The 17,092-nt window shown below is 35.0% G+C and overlaps 1 protein-coding gene across 5 annotated transcripts in view; it reads right to left on the bottom strand.

Annotated features, from left to right (window-relative positions):
* Positions 1 to 17,092, bottom strand: part of LOC143229476 (uncharacterized) — a 449,330-nt gene that overhangs the window by 414,682 nt on the left and 17,556 nt on the right. For 4 of the 5 annotated variants that reach the window (XR_013015900.1, XM_076461844.1, XM_076461843.1 and 1 more), the window contains exons 7-13: positions 16,629 to 16,763; positions 15,631 to 15,696; positions 9,191 to 9,268; positions 4,283 to 4,461; positions 3,947 to 4,026; positions 3,332 to 3,465; positions 2,059 to 2,262 (exon numbers count right to left, since the gene is read on the bottom strand). Coding sequence is in view for 4 of the 5 variants with exons in the window: in XM_076461844.1 (XP_076317959.1) it covers positions 2,059 to 2,262; positions 3,332 to 3,465; positions 3,947 to 4,026; positions 4,283 to 4,461; positions 9,191 to 9,268; positions 15,631 to 15,696; positions 16,629 to 16,763 (876 nt within the window). In the remaining variant the exon portion in view is untranslated. The remainder of the gene's footprint in view (positions 1 to 2,058; positions 2,263 to 3,331; positions 3,466 to 3,946; positions 4,027 to 4,282; positions 4,462 to 9,190; positions 9,269 to 15,630; positions 15,697 to 16,628; positions 16,764 to 17,092) is intronic. The other variant, XM_076461845.1, reaches the window with a different exon arrangement.

Here is a 17,092-nt window from a genome sequence, read left to right as displayed (position 1 = left end):
ACGCCCTACAGCTTGAAGGGCAAGCATGTTTGATTTATGGGGATTCGAACCTACGACCATGGAATTATGAGTCGAGCGCCCTAACCATCTGGCCATTCCAGGCCCATAAAAGTATGACTGTGGCTTCAGTCGAAAGTAAAATTATGTTTTTATGTAATAATATGGAAACATTATTTATTGATGATATTAGTCTTTTAATTATGCTACTTCAGGACCAATTAAAACTTGATGTGGTTTAACATTAATTAAAATAAAGCAGGTAATCCTATTTTAATAAGCCCCCAGTGGCTCAATGATATGTCTGCGGACTTACAACGCTAAATCTGGGTTTCGATACCCATGATTGGCAGATCACAGGCAGCTCATTATGTAGCTTTGCGCTTAATTCAAAAACAACAACAACAACTATTTTAATACATTGCTGTTCAATTCTTCGTGCACCTAACAGAACATTATTAAGGTTATCATATGGTAGGGCTCGGCATGGCCAGGTGGTTAAATCACTTGACTCGCAATCCGAGGGTCGCGGGTTCGAATTCTCGTTACACCAAACATGTTCGTCCTTGCGATGATTAATTACTAAGATGGATGATAAAATAGAAACAAGATCCAGGAGTTACGAATCCGCTGTATTAGTACTATCAATTAAATAATATTAGAGAAGAAGATGATATTAACATGCAACAAATAATCGCCTATACTTAAAGTTAAAGAAAAAACGTAAATCTCATCTCTGTTTGTGCAGTTGAGGTGTAAACGTTTCGTTCATGTATTTATACACATCTTTCACCATGAATAACACCAGCACAAGTTTTTTATCAGTAAAATTTCTTTGAAAGCCACTTTCATGAAGTATTTGATGACATACTACTAAAAGTTTTACGTACCATTTTAGTAATTCTATTACGCAATCAAAGTGTTACAACGTTTTATAACGTAGGTTGTTCACATTTACTAGGTCGACTTGATCTGCGCTTCGAGGAAATATGAGTTCATTGCGCTCCAAGCTCCTCCAACAAAACTTATGCTCACTTTGGCGAAGTTGTTACTTCACACACACCTTATAAATAAATATTTAAGATAGTATACATATTTTCATCACGTCCTTCTTTAACTTCAATAAAACATTTAAAAATCTTGCTTATAAAGGTTCACATTTATGATTGAAACAATAACTAACAAACGAATTGTTGCTGGGATATATGGCTGTTTAATTCTCAAAATACAAATTCGATGGAACAAATTCTTGAATGCCGGGACGGGCGTGATTTAAGGATTAGTATTCCCGTACTATAAATCCAAGATTTACGGTTCGCGTCCCCTTGCCACACAATTGAATACCGCATTTTGGGGCTGTGGTTGCGCTATAAAAGTAACAGTCGAATCCAGTTATTCGATCAGACAAAACAGCCTATGTCTTAACGACAGATGCTACTGACTAGCTGCTTTCCGTCTAATGTATCAGTTATAAAATTAGGTTTGGATATGCGCACATAGCTTTTGTGAAGTTTTGCGCAAAATACTGAAACGAATAACATTTAAACATTGCGTGAACATCAAAAGCGATGGTAAAATAACTTCAGACGAGGTTTTAGTCAAAGAGCCATCTCTGTGTGAAAAGATCTGTATTGCTTTTTGTCGGTTTCTTGACAAATGGGGCCTGGCATGGCCTAGCGCATTAAGGCGTGCGCTTCGTAATCTGAGGGTCGCGGGTTCGCGCCCGAGTCGCGTCAAACATGCTCGCCCTCCCAGCCATGGGGGCGTTATAATGTGACGGTCAATCCCACTATTCGTTAGTAAAAGAGTAGCCCAAGAGTTGGCGGTGGGTGGTGATGACTAGCTGCCTTCCCTCTAGTCTTACACTGCTAAATTAGGGACGGCTAGCACAGATAGCCCTCGAGTAGCTTTGTGCGAAATTCCAAAAACCAAAAACCAAACCAATCTTGACAAATGTTATCAAACGATTTTGTCATTCATCAAAATGTCGAAAATACAGGGTTAGATGGAAACCAACTCACATAAACAGTGCTATTTTTAAAATGAAAGACGTTGACGTACCATCATCAGTGTGTTCGTCTCTGTTAGTTCTAACATCTGGGCCAGAAATACCAAAATTTCATAGCTCGTCTCCCACGGAATCAAATGACGTTCTTTCAATAGGTATTCCATCATAGCCAGCATGACATCATAATCCAAGAGGTTAGCTTTGGTCAGCATTGAAGCATCAAACAGTAAGTTAGATCTATCTGCCGGAAATAGGGTCTGAAATGAATCCATTGAAAAAAATATCAGCTTTCTTACACGAATAAACAACGCTTTTTATTAGAAAAAAATATGATGAAATTATTTTTTACGCTTCTACAAGAAGAACGTAATAATTTATACCATTATTTGTATAAAATATTAAATTATTTGTACTTCAGACATTTAAAACGTAAAATACATTTAAAAAAAACAAACTAATATAACGTCGAAACTCATACAGTGAAACAAACAAACACTATAAAATATGAGTGAAGCGCGTGTGTGTTTTCTTATAACAAAGTCACATGAAACTATCTGCTGAGCCCACCGATGGGAACCGAACCCCTGATTTTAGCGTTGTAAGTCCGTCGACTTTCTGCTGTTTTTTTTTTTTTGGGGGGGGGGGAATACGAGTGATAACATTGGCCAAACAGGTATCGACGCAAACGATACATTTTAATTTAATGTGTGTGTGTGTGTGTTTTATAGTAAAACCACATCAAGCTATATGCTGAGCTCACCGAGGGGAATCGAACTCCCGATTTTAGCGTTGTAAGTCCATAGAGTTACCGCTGTACCAGCGGTGGACTGTTTGTTTTGAATTTCGCACAGAGTTACACGACGGCTATCTGCACTAGCCGTCCCTAATTCAACAATGTAAGACTAGAGGGAAGCAACTAGTCATTACCACCAACTCTTGGGCTACTCTTTTACCAACGAATAGTTGGATTGACCTAACATTATAACGTCCCCACGTCTGAAAGGACGAGCATGTTTGGTGCGACGGGGATTCGAACCTGCGACCCTCAAATTACGAGTCGAATGCCTTAACCCACCCGGCTACGCCGGGCCCTAAAAGAAACAAAGGAACTCAGAACCATTTTATGAGTCGCTGTCACGCGGCTAAAAAGGCCATTTCTTTAAAAAAAAACAATAAACAGTGTTTTGATTTGAATATCTAAATCTGTTCCACTGTATCGAGCGCGTCTGTTTCAGAAAAAAAAATGATTTGCTTTACTTTATTTTTGTACCTTTGTTCTTAGAAATCACAATAATCCCAAAAATGAGAGCGAAAATCAGTACTTACTTCGTGATTTTTGTTCAATAGGTCAGTAAACTTCTTCCAGTCTGATCTATCATAGTCGACCAAGTAATACCCATACTGTTTATCGTTAAATTTTAACCATTCGTTCTCTCCAAGATCAGGAATTTCAATCTCTACTATTGAAAAAAAAATGAAATAGTTATGTTTCGAAAAAATAAAACAACAGTGGACAAGAAGTGTATTAATGCTGAGGAATAAACAGTTAAGTTTTAGCCATTCATTTATTATGCTTTCATATATTGAACTGTTTTCTCACCCCATTTTCTGTTGCTAAGTTTTAATTTCTTACATTTAATGTTTCTGTTCATGCAAGCCACATGGTACACTTCTGAGCTTTTATTGAATTATGAACGTTGCAATCTATGTTAGAAGTCACGCTGATTAAAATATAAGAGATATTAAAAGTGATTGGAGATTTATCTAACATTTGAAAAGAAATTCCGAAAACCAATAAACGATTAAAAAACTCAATAGTTATGATCTTTTTATAGTTTTAGTTTATTTACATTAAAAATATTTGGTCTAATAAAATTAACTTTATCTTAGTATCTTCTATTTAGAAAATTCATTTCAAATATGAATCAAAGATGAACATACCAGATGAAGAGTTGTGAATCCAAATAAGTTTTGTGTCTCCTTTTGAGGTTACATAGCTCAAAGGCACATCCCAAACATAACTGGAAATGAGGTTAACAAAAAACTTAATATTTTGGGAATTCATCTTATATTTATTTTGTTCTGCTAGACACTAACACTACTTTTGTTTCTAAGTTCTGTTTATTTTCTCTCGTGAGATTTAATGTCACTATTGTTATTGTTTCTACCTATGAAAATGCATAATATAATAACATCATAATTAAGCACTAAGTGCTACAATAAAGTTTAAATGTTCATTTTGGATAGCGAATAAAGAAAACGAGTTTATCTACATACCCGTAAGGCGAATCGTTTTTATGCTTTTCTGCTACTGCGGGATCCATGAGGTAGCGCTGCTGTCTGATTTTCACACGATTCCTGTTTACGGGACTACGCCTGACTGTAATGTATGGGTAGCCCATTTGCTTAGTCCATGTGTCCATGATTCTTGCAATGTTGTAATCTGCTGGAAGAGTCTATATGGCGGAAAATGCATATCAATGTTTTTGTATGTTTTTCTTAGTTTCGAGCTTGATGTAAATATGTTCTATATTTATTCCTCAATTATTGTACTAATGATTGTAATCGACATAAGAAATTTATAAGCAGATCTTGTTTTAAAACATACTTGTTTGTTCACCTTAAATTTATTATCTTTAACAATGTGTGTTTTTAAATGTTTCTCGCGTATCTTATTTCAGGTTACACAGATTATGGTCTGAGCTGGTAACTACAAATCAATTTTTTTATATAGTTATTCCAGAAACACAGTACCTTCAGATGAAACCTGTATTTTGTTGTTGTCTCTGAACAACTAAACTGTTAATTTTGGTGAGAGAGAAATGCGAGGTACGGTCTATTATTGTAATTGCCAGTTGTCATTAATTTAGATCGGTTTTGAATATTAAAAACGATCAAATCGTAAAGTCCATTGTAATGGTTTCCAGTACAAAAGTAATACATTTGTGAATTTACAAAACTGAAATTCGGGATTCTGTTCCACGCGGTGGACGCAGCAAGCAGACAGTTCATCTTTCTTTGCTCTATAAGCAACCAAACCAGCAAATTATTGTAACTATGGTTTGTAGTACATGTGTTTGACGTTTGCAATGTATATTCATACAGTTCAATATATTACTTTACCATATTTTCTTCAACTATCTTGATAATGTGTAAATTTAAACCGCTTTAGTGATATAGCTTCAAAACGCGATCAAATAGTAGTTAAGTAAAGTAACACTGTAGCATTCTAATAATGTTACAACTGTTAAATAATAATGAAAATAGTGGTGACTAAGTAACACATTAAATGGCAATATGTAATATGACAGGAAGTCTGTATGTTCAGTAAACAAGTTCTCAGTTTAGAAGTATCCTAGGATATATATTTAATGAAATAATTACATAGATTTTATGCATTTTTTTCAACCTTGCTATTTTGTTTTAAGAACAATGTTAACAGTAGTTGAGAGTACAGATTCGATAAACAATATCACCCAATAACAGGAGTCCATATAGGAGTATAGGCGCGGCATGGCCAGGTCGTTAAGACACTCGCCTAGTAGTCCAAGGGTTGCGGGTCGAATCCCCGTTGCACCAAACATGTTTGCCATTTCAACTGTGAGGGCGTCATAATGTGACGGTCAATCCCACTATTCGTTAGTAAAAAAGTAGCCCAAGAGTTGGCAGTGGGTGGAGATGACTAGCTGCCTTCCCTCTAGTCTTACACTGCTAAAGTTGGGACGGCTAGCGCAGATAGCTCTCGTGTAACTTTGCGCAAAATTCAAAACAAAGAAATAAACCATATAGGACTGACATCTCATAGTTTGTTTCTTATTTTGATGTGATAAAACAACGTTCTCTCGTTATGAGTGTTTAACCCTCTTTCCGTTCTGTGATCATATATGATGCACAGCTACATTTATTCGATATGCAGGTAATGATCGTGAACGTGGCAATAGGAACTCGTTGTTTTGGTTCAACGTATGAGGTTAAGAGAGAGCTTCGTACAAGCAACACATCTGCACAACATACATGTCCACTTGACTACTTTACTGTTACATCCGTACAGCATTTATCACTGGTTGACTATTTTACTGGTAAATCTGTACAACATACATACCTGTTAAATATATATGTAGAAACAGCTTGTATGGGTAGAGAAAACTCTATGGAAAGGATCGAAAAACGTCTCGACCATCTTCGGTCATCATCAGGTCGAAACGTTGTTCGCTCCTCTATTTAAAGTTTTCTCTATCCATACCAGCTGTTTTTACATATTTATATATTTTTTTCTACAGGTGGGTTTTCTCGTCATTACGGATACATACCTGGTTGACAACTTTACTGATTCATCTGTACAACATACATTCCTGGTATACTAGTTTAACGCTCAAAGCACATGTGAATAATGATAGGTTAAGTTCCTTAAAGGACATGTTTGACAGTCATATATAAGATATTCGAAATTTGTAGTTGCTGAAATTCCATTCTTTAAATTGTACTTAGAAGGATATCCTTCACTCATACCTATTTGGGTGAGCAGTCAAAAAACCCTATCCATAAAAATCATTCAATAACCTAAAACAGGGAGATGGTTAAGATCTCATGATATCTAAGCAATGAAAGTTTGTGTGTGTGTGCGTGTGTATTGATTAAGCAACAATGAAGTTAAATGTACTTACTTCACTACTATTTGAAACAAATAGTTGAAACTAATTGTTTAAAATAGTGTTCTCCGGGCCCGGCATAGCCAGGTGGTTAAGGCACTTGACTCGATGGTAACCCGATGGTAGCGGGTTCGATTCCTTCTCATACCAAACATACTCATCATTTTAACCGTGGGGGCGTTATAATGTAACGCTCAATCCCAATTTTCGGTGATAAAAGAGTAGCCCAAGTGTTGGGGGTGAGTGGTGATGACTAGCTGCCTTCCCTCTAGTTTTACGCTGCTAAAAAGGGACGGGTAGGGCAGAGAGCCCTCGTGTAGCATGCGCAAAATTCAAAACAAATAAACCAAACCATTGTTCTCCGAACTGTGTGGAGCGTACTGATAATGGGGGAGAGAAGGATAACTTGTGGCTACAACATACCGATGGAAGAAATAGAAGAGTTGGAGACCACAAAAATTTAATAAACTCCTAGTTTAATCTTAACACCTGTTTCATTGCCTTCGCATTTTCTCAGTCCTTTTAAGCATTTAAAAGAATTATTAAAATCAGGTAAACACAATGTTGATTTTGGTGTTATCAAAACTTATGCAAAACTTATTTTAATATGAAGGGGCGCAATGGAAACTTTTTGAATTAGAAAGGGTACTATTTAGAATTTGAAAAACACTGGTTTGAAAGGTAAAATATCTTTTCTACACCATTAGATACATAAAGGCCTGTGATGGTAAATAATTTATTCTAATTGAATGGATTTGAAATGGTCTGATACAATTTATTATTAAATGTGTTTTTTAGCCGCGGCATAGAGGCTCAGAGAACGTCTATGAATGTTTGTTTATGTACAAACCGTTAGTTGATATCTCTGCCATCTCTTGACCGTTTTGAGATGTAATTATTGTTTTGAACACGGGAAGTCAAACCCTTTTATTTAATATATTTAACTACGCCCAAAGTCGCGTAAATTAAATCTACTCCAATCCTGCCTAAAATAATTTCAATTTAAGGGAAGACTGGTAGAGGTCGTAATGAGTAATAAAATCGAACTGGGTATTTGTGTGTTCCTCGCTTGGTATTTCTAGCGCACAAAAACAAAACTAATAGAAAGGGAAAAACAAAGGTCTCGTAGCTTCATTTACTGTAATCCTTCCTAAAATAAGCTCAAATGCTGCGGCTATTGAGTATTCCCCTCTTCTTTTATTTATCGTCGCAAAAGTGTAAAATAATAAACTAAACATCTGTTCGATAAGTTTGATAAGTGTATGTTATAATACAGAGTCAAAAACTACATCAGGAACATAAATATCGTAGTTCAGCACCACAGGGAAAAGACATTGCACAAAAATAGCATTTACCCTGCAGCACAACTATTAACTTAGAAGTGCCTTAAAGGACAATTATGTTTAACTTGTTGCCCTTCTCACGGTCCGAGCCTTAGTGAGAGTTATTTATATCTTAGTAACACACGTATGACATAACTGAGAAAACAAGTGTTGTTGGAGTAGAGGGAACTTACAGGTAAAAAAAACCGCTAAACATTCCTTCATTAAGCGTTTTGGTCAGTTGTGCTTTGAACATTTTGTTTTTGTTTGTGAGAACTGACAAGAAACATGCATCTACATAACTGAACTTAAATTTGTGTGTTAACACGCTGGTGTGTTTCCTAAGTTATTTTATGTTAAACACAAACATGTCTGTATGAATCCTTGTGTTCAACTAATAACAGAATGGTGTTGATGTAAATCCCTTCTGCTTTGATTTTGGTTTTTCATTTTTACTTTGTAACTTTGACTAAATCGGTCACTAAGTTCAAAAATTACTGGGACTTCTTAGAACAGCTAAAAATATTTGTATTGTTCATTCCTAAAGTAGGTCTTTCAAAACTCTTCCGGGAGCTTTAAACATAATATTTTTTTATAGTAATTATTTGAGCTCTTTGTCCACGCATGAATACTTGATATGTTTATAAACGAACAAACATGGCGCAGAGTACCTACAACGCAGTTTACTCGCAGTCAGTGTTTGATTTACTGACCAATTTAAAAGCGACTGAGCTTTAACTTATACAGAAACTGATCTTTTATTAAAGTGTGTGACATACAGAGCCAAGTGAAAGACTGAGCAAGTAACCACCACTGAAATATTTCCAGTTAATATTTTTGTCGTTTGTTGTCCCCTGCTTCGGAGGGTCAGAAGTAAACTTAAAGGGTTATAGTGTTAAATTTTCATCTTACATCTTGTACCTTTGCCCTTTGGAGCTACAAAGGACTTTAATAAATAACATATCAGACAATATTTGCATATTTTAACTCATTAATCCTTTGGAACTACAAGGGACAAATGAATAAAAAACAAAAAGACAACATTTATATATTATTTGACTTTACTGTGCAATAGTAAACTTTTTTCAAAGTTTATAGTTATTCAATAAATGCTAACTACTATTACAAAAATTTGAAAAACACCATTTTCGTTCTTCCAGTGAGAGTACTTCAAAATATGTATGAAGTTCAAAATAAAGAGAAATGTTACTTACATCAGATGTCGCTTCTGTCAGCTCTTTCCACAAGTCGTTGGTTCGGGCATTATCATACTGATATTTTTTGAGAAACATCTGTGACAGAGAAAAATTGAAAATCATAAAACACATAACCTAAACTACCATCGTCATCCCAAAGTTAACGAGACTAAACAAAACCTACTTAGATTCAATAATCGTAATGACACTTATTTTTGTGTAATATAATAATATAACAGCTCATATTTGGTTTTGGAGAAAGAAGTCAAATGATGCATTCTATGTTTTAAAGTTGTGTTTTTTTAATTTAAAATAGAAGTGGGGATCTGAAAAGCCGAATTATATTTATTTTACATTTAACGATTTCATTTTTTAGTATAATAGCGTAAACTTCTACTATTACGTAGATTTCCTCAAATACCTACAAATCAGTAGCTTGTTTCTTGTCATTATTACTCTAAATATAACTTGACAAAAATATCTCATATACACTTATTTAGCTCTTAGCGTTACGCTCAATTGCTTACTTAAAATTATGTAAGTTACAACTTTCGAGTAAAGACTTTTGCATCAAGGTAATTATCATCATTAATTTATGTCTATAACTTTTTTTATTGTTATCAAATAATGATAAATGTTGTTCAGTAAACGTTTTCGAATATCCTAAGCCTTATGTAGGGATCAAGATATCAAACTGTGTTCTTCCTAGGTTCGTTTTATATTCAACTGCTGTACGAATGTAATAGAGATTGGAGAATTGAATATGAAAAGCACATTTGCAAAAATTTAAATGGATTAATATTTCGTTTGGAAACCAAACAGTAAGAAAATATGAAACATGGGAGATCTCATAAAAATCATACTTATGTTTAATATTGTGAATCAAAACTCAATGTACATAGAAATGACGTCATCTATTAGCTTAAAACGAATAAAGTAGAAACAGACAAAAGATGTGTGTACAGTCCATGAACTCAAGTTATGTACTTGAAGTAGAACTTTATTTTCGAAATATAATGCCATCTATTAACTCGTAAAATGCAAAATACAAAAACGAAATGAGAGCAATTAACATTGTGTGTACGAGGGCTGTTCAAAAAATACGCGGACTGTTTGACTTGCGCGGCTCCAGTTGGTTCCAGGGGAATCCGCTTGTTGTTGCTAGGTTCGCACAGATCAGCTGATTACGACGCCATTTCCCGATTGCAGATATCTTCATTTGTGTATTAGCTACGCGGTTTTAAGTGAAGTGCGATTTTTTCGTTTGGCGGATTTCAGAATGAATGACCTGAAGGAGCAACGACTTGCTGTAAAATTTTGTGTTAAACTTGGAAAATCTGCGACTGAAACTTTTGCTATGCTTAACACGGCTTACGGTGATGTTGCTATGAAGCGTACGGCATGTTTCAAGTGGCATGAACGTCTTAAGGATGGTCGACAGTCCATTGAAGATGGTGAGCGTCCTGAACGTCCTTCCACGTCAACTGACGACCCACACGTTGACAAAATCAACACCCTGGTGCGAGCAAGTCGACGTCTGACTGTCAGGGAGCTTGCTGAAGAGTGTGGGATATCAGTTGGATCTTGTTACGAGATTTTGACCGAAAAATTGAAGATGCACCGCGTTGCTGCGAAATTTGTGCCTCAGAACTCGTGAGTTTTTGGCCAAACACTCAATCACTTTTCTTCCCCACCCCTCCTACTCACCTTACCTTGCTCCTTGCGATTTTTTCTTGTTCCCCAAACTCAAAAGACCCTTGAAAGGAAGAAGATTTGAGACGATTCCCGAGATTAAGGCAAATGCGACGAAGGAGCTGGAGGACATTACAAAAGAAGCGTACCAGGACTGTTTCAACAAGTGGAAACACCGTTGGGCTAAGTGTGTGCGTTGGGGAGGAGAGTACTTTGAAGAGGTCCCAGACCTGTAACTTCTAAATAAAGTATATTTTGTTTTATGACGTCTGTCCGCGTATGTTTTTAACAGACCTCGTATATACATATACAGGATTTTTTTTCCCTTTATGAGCAAAGAAAATCCTTTGTTTTACAATTGCTGGATTTTTTATCTTATTCTTTTGTGCTTGTTGAGTTTGAAACTATCACCGAAATTCAGTGGTTTTGAATGTTTGCTGAATTACCTCCCATCAACTAGGTCAGCGGTAGGTTTACGGACTTGTAACGCTAAAGTACAGGGTTCGATTACCGTTATACAAATCTCAGGATAGCTTACTGGGTAATGTTTTGTGTTTAAACAACACACATGCACGTGCTGAATTATACCAGAAGAATGTTACAATTTCAGGGAAGGAAAACGAAACAAAATAATTAGATCTGTTTTTGTAGTAACATTTTAGTTGGTAAGATGGTTCTTGAGGAACTTTACTGTTTAATTATAAACCTACTGCATTTTAGAATAAAAACTCTAAAGTGATGGGTGTGGTCCAGTAGTTATCATGCCTAGTCAGTGAATCTTATGAATTGCAGTTTACTGTTCACTTGAGGCGTGGGAGATATGAGAGAGACATTCAAATTCTACTGTTTAAGCAAATAAAAATGGAAGAGTTGACGAAGGGTGCTGTTCGATAACAACATACCTTCTCATCTATCAGTTAAACCAAGACTATTCGCCTATAACGCTTATGTAGGTTTGAGTGAAATTATAAAACAAACAGAACGCGTAAGGCTTTTATGAACTAACGTCAAAACACATTTTTTGATTTACAAAATTTGTACGTGAGAAGAACAATTAAAATTAAAATTATCACACTTTTCCTTTCTTCTACTATTAATGTATATGAATACTAACACATACTGTTGATGTATATGAATACTTACGCGTACTGTGATCCCAGGTGTTTCATTGTGCACAACCACAACGACCCAAAATAGATTACAAAACTAGACTAAATACATCTGGTGCAATATTTCAAAAGTTACCATAAAAAACAATTACAAACGTGTAGCTTTAGAGCAAGTTCTACTGACCTAAAAAACTGAGATAAGTACACAGGTCGTGAGGTTATGGTGTTAAAGCAACAATAAATCACTTAATGATCTTATACTTTATAGACAAATTCTATATTCTTAAGGGCAGCCCTGCAGTAAGCTTTAAGAATTTATAACATTAAAAATTGAGGCTCAGCTTCCTGGATTGACAAAGGAGAGATAGCTCCTTCACGGGATTTATGCTTAAGAGTAACTAAATCTTATTTAAAATTAGTTCGCTAAAACCGGGTTTCGATACCCATGGTGGACAGAGCACAGATAGCCCATTGTGTACCTTTGTGCTTAATTCTAAACAAATAAACAAAAAATCAAAACCAGTTATATTCTTCATACGTATAAACTTAGGGAAATTTATACAACCATGTGTTTTAGTCCTTGCGTCATATAAAGGTATTTACCGAGCCTTTTATTCATAGAAATTGGCCGAGAAAAGAGGTAAGCTTGTGTTAGAATTTCCTTGTCCAGAAAGTTAAAGTGTTTCCATGAAGAGATTCAGGATGCGGGGGTTTCATATTTTAGTATTTCTTCATGAAAGATATTTTAAATGTTCTAAAGCATATATCCGTTTTCTTAAAGTTAACATAAACAAATCTATTAACGAGTAGAATTTTTATAAGTAGCGTTCACTGTTCACATACGAACATAACTAAAACCAATTACTTTTTTTTCTAAAGTTTCTTTTGTTCAGAAGAAGATTAAGATAATTTTTTTTATAAGATGTCCTATGTATTACTTACGGTTTCATTAACTTTTCATTTACAGTTTTGTTCATAAATGCTAAGCTATCTTTATATATATGTATGTATGTATATACACTACATAGCCAGAAGTATCTGGATACTCCTTCTATTTAATGAGTTCGGCTGTTTCAGCCACACCCCTTGCTAATAGGTACAATATCCATAAACAAACATTGACAGTAGAATGGGTCGTACTGAAGAGCTCAGTGACTTTCAACGTAACACTGTCATAGGATCCCACCTTTCCAACAAGACAGTTTGTCAACTTCCTGCCCTGCTAAAGCTGCCCCGATTAGCTGTAAGTGATGTTATTGTGAAGCGGAAACGTCTAGAAGCAACAAAAACTCAGCCACGAAGCGTTAGGCCACACAAGTTCACAGAACGAGACCGCCGAAGGCTGAAACGCGAAAAAATCGTCTTTTCGCAGTTACAACACTCACTGCCGACTTCCAAACAGCCGAGAGTTCGTCGAGAGTTTCATGAAATGAGTTTCCATGGTCGAGCAGCCGCACACAAGCCTAAAATCACCATGCTCAATGCCAAGCGTCGGCTGGAGTAGCGTAAAATACAGTGTCATTGGATTCTTGAGCAGTGGAAACGCGTTCTCTGGAGTGATGAATCACGCTTAACTATCTGGCAGTCTGACGGAAGAATCTGGTTTTGGCAGATGCCAGGAAAAGGCTATCTGCCTGAATGCATAGTGCCAATTGTAAAGTTTTGTAGAGGAGAAATAATGGTCTGGGTTTGTTTTTCATGGTTTGGACTAGGCTCTTTAGTTCCAGTGAAGGAAAATATTAATGCTACAGCATACAATGACATTCTAGAGAATTGTGTGCTTCCAACTTTGTTGCAACAGTTTGGGAAAGGCTTTTTTTTTTTTTGTTTCAGCATGACAATGACCCCGTGTGCAAAGAGAGGTCCATAAAGACATGGTTTGCCGAGGTTGTTGTGAAAGAACTTGACTGGCCTGCACAGAGACCTGACCTCAACCCAATCGAACACCTTTGTCATGAACTAGACCTCCAACTGCAAACCAGGCCTTCTTGTCCGACATTAGTGCTCGACCTCACTAATGTTCTTGTAGCTGAATAGGAGCGAATCCCCGGAGCCATGTTCCAAAATCTGGTGAATAGCCTTCCCAGAAGAGTGGAGGCTGTTATATCAGCAAAGGGGACCAACTTCATATTACTGCCCATGGTTTTGGAATGAGATGTTCAACAAGCACATCTGGGTGTGATGGTCGGCTGTCCACATGCTGTTGGCCATGTAGTGTATATGAATACTTATATGATCAAAACCGTGTGATCGTGTAAATTTGCAGGTCGAAGAATCTAAGGCTCAATACGTAATATCACTGAGTCTATGCTTGTTTTGCAGTTGTAGAAGTATCATAAAAGTGTCATTTAATCCTTTTGTGTGACCTCTGGTAGGTAATTCAAATTAAAGATGTCTAAATTCCAAGTCTCTAATCTGGCCATTTATTCTGCATATCGATAAATTACCATTTAGTTTGATAATTTTAATTTCCTTTTCTTATGCAAAAATGTAGATTATGTTTCTTTGATTTTGCATTTTTGCTTCAAGAAATAACCTGTGTACTTTATTTGGAGTATTTTTAACTAACTGAACATTTTGAAATTATCTTATGTATTTTCATTCAAAACTACAATAACGTCATTGAATTTCGAATTTCTTTATAAAAACAATTTCAATAACTGTACAGATTATCTTTCTTAAAACAAAAAAATTCTGAAGCTGGTGTCTCCAGTGGGTCAGAGTTAAAATTAGAGCATCATAATTCTCAAATCCAAAGTTTGATTTTCCGTAGTAAGCACAGCTTAAATACCCAGCTATGTAGCTTTGCGCTGAAACAAACAAACAAATTCGGAGCTGGCGAAGCGAGTTAGTATCAGTGCAATACCACATAATATTCTTCACATTTTAAGCTTTTAGTGTGTTATCAGAGTAACAATAAATTCCTTAGCATGACTGGTAAGTGGGTATTAGATAGCCTTAGTTTTGCCATAAATACAAAAATAGTAATAAATATGAAACTATACAGATTTACACTTTTCGTGATATTTGTGAAATAATATAAAGAACTTACTAGCTTCATCAACTAATTGATGCCCGTTAAATGAGGAACTTAATTAAGAAATATACTATGATGTGAAGAGAATCAAATAGTTTAATAATGTATTCAAAATACCCTAAAGTAAATAAAATAAAAAGTGTTACGTATAATGGAACAACATAATGTTAGTGTTTTGAATAAACTTGAGTAGAGCTACAAATACAAAAAGTAGGTTTGATACACTTATAAGTTGTTTCACATAAAGTTATGAAAAATAGGAAAAACATTGTTAGAGACTAGCACTGTACTCTGGAAGTTTTTTTTTTTTTAATATGCACCGAATGAACAGACGCGTTGCTTTTCTTTGATTTGTACATACAGTGCCAGAAAATTATGCTCACACATTTGTTAGCATTTATTTTCAAAATGTTGAAAGTCCTGTTTCGTACACAACGCTGGCACAATACTCTAATGCATGATAAACGTGATGTAACTATGTAACTCTCTGACGGTATTGTAGTTGACACTGTAGCTGAAGTTCAAGGATCCCACTTCTGAAACACAAGTATACACAAAATACTGTTAATATTACTTACAGGTGCTTTATATTAAAGGTAGATTTCAGTAAACTAACTTACAGTGACGCCCTTCCTGAAAGTTTCTTTTCCAATAAAATACTCCAGCATGCGAAGAACTGATGCTCCCTAAAAACATATGTATATATATATATATATATATATATATATAATACAAATATGCATAATTATGACATTCAACAATAAAACAAAAACAATAATGAAGATACTACAGCTTTATTCAGCTGCTACAATAATTCAGTACAAAAATGAAACACATAAACAGCAACTCTGATACAACTTCAACAAACAAGAAGCAGTAATAATGATACTTAGATTGTATTCATCCATTAAAATGATTGAGTATTATAAATAGACGTATAAATACCAGTCATGGTAATAGAACAGCAATAAAAAGTAGCAACGACAACATGTGGATTGTATTTAGTCACTAAAATCATTTATTACTATGAATATATTTAGTTCATTATTTCAGAAGTTACCATAAAAAAATTAAAAACAACAAACCAAAAGCAGTAATAAAGCTAAGAAGCCTCTATTCAGTTACTAAAAGAATTTAATGTCAGAGAGAGATATATAAATTTCAGTCGTAGTGAAGTAACAAACAAAAACAGCAACAAAGACTTGTAGGATGTATTCAGTTACTGAATTAATACACAGAGACGTATAAATACCAGCTATGGAACCAGAAGAACAAATAAACAATTGAGTATAAACAGTATTCACTTTACTGAAACGTTTACTTATCAGTCGTGATCTAACAGTTATAAGATATACTTCGTGTTTAACAAATGAATATGATTTAGTAACGAAAAAAGACTGGTATATACAACTAACAACACAACAACGAGATTATAAAACACATTTCAGACGCAGATAAGTATTTGCTTCTGAGTTCATGTCATAATGTTCATATAACAAGAATTTCGCGTTTAATTAAAAGAAAAAACTTTAATTACATGATTAAAGAGACCTGGCAATGAAAGACATATTTGGTGTATAAATTAGCTTCTGCGTTTTATGTTTCATACTTAACAAACCTTGCTATATGAAATGGTGTCAAATATTTCTGTTATCTCATCAGGGTGGCTAACGATTTGGACAATGGGATGAGAACTTAAGGTTGCATCCAGATGCATCACTGGTTGAAGATCAATGGTTATGAACTGATCCTCCTGCATAACCAAAGTCGGAAAATAAGAATTAAATCTACATAAACCTATCAAAGTGCAAATAAAAACTCCCTTTAAAGGATATTGTAACATATGATAAAACTAAAACAAAACCTCAACAATACGTGTTTCTAAAGTATTTATATTTCAGTAATTCGAAAAGTAATATGACTTACAATCAATGTTTCACTGTATTTTCCATAATACTTTGGCTTACACATATTAAATATAATTACTCGATGTATATGTTACCGAATTTTTATTAAGAGATTTCCACATGACAGTAACTCTCTTGCAACCTTTTTTGTAAATCTATTTTTACATTGTTTTAA

The sequence above is a fragment of the Tachypleus tridentatus genome, chromosome 10, assembly GCF_004210375.1.
Source record: "Tachypleus tridentatus isolate NWPU-2018 chromosome 10, ASM421037v1, whole genome shotgun sequence".
NCBI classification, from domain to species: Eukaryota; Metazoa; Arthropoda; class Merostomata; order Xiphosura; family Limulidae; genus Tachypleus; species Tachypleus tridentatus.
Note: the sequence above shows the minus strand (reverse complement) of the source record. Positions and strands in the feature narration are given on the sequence as shown.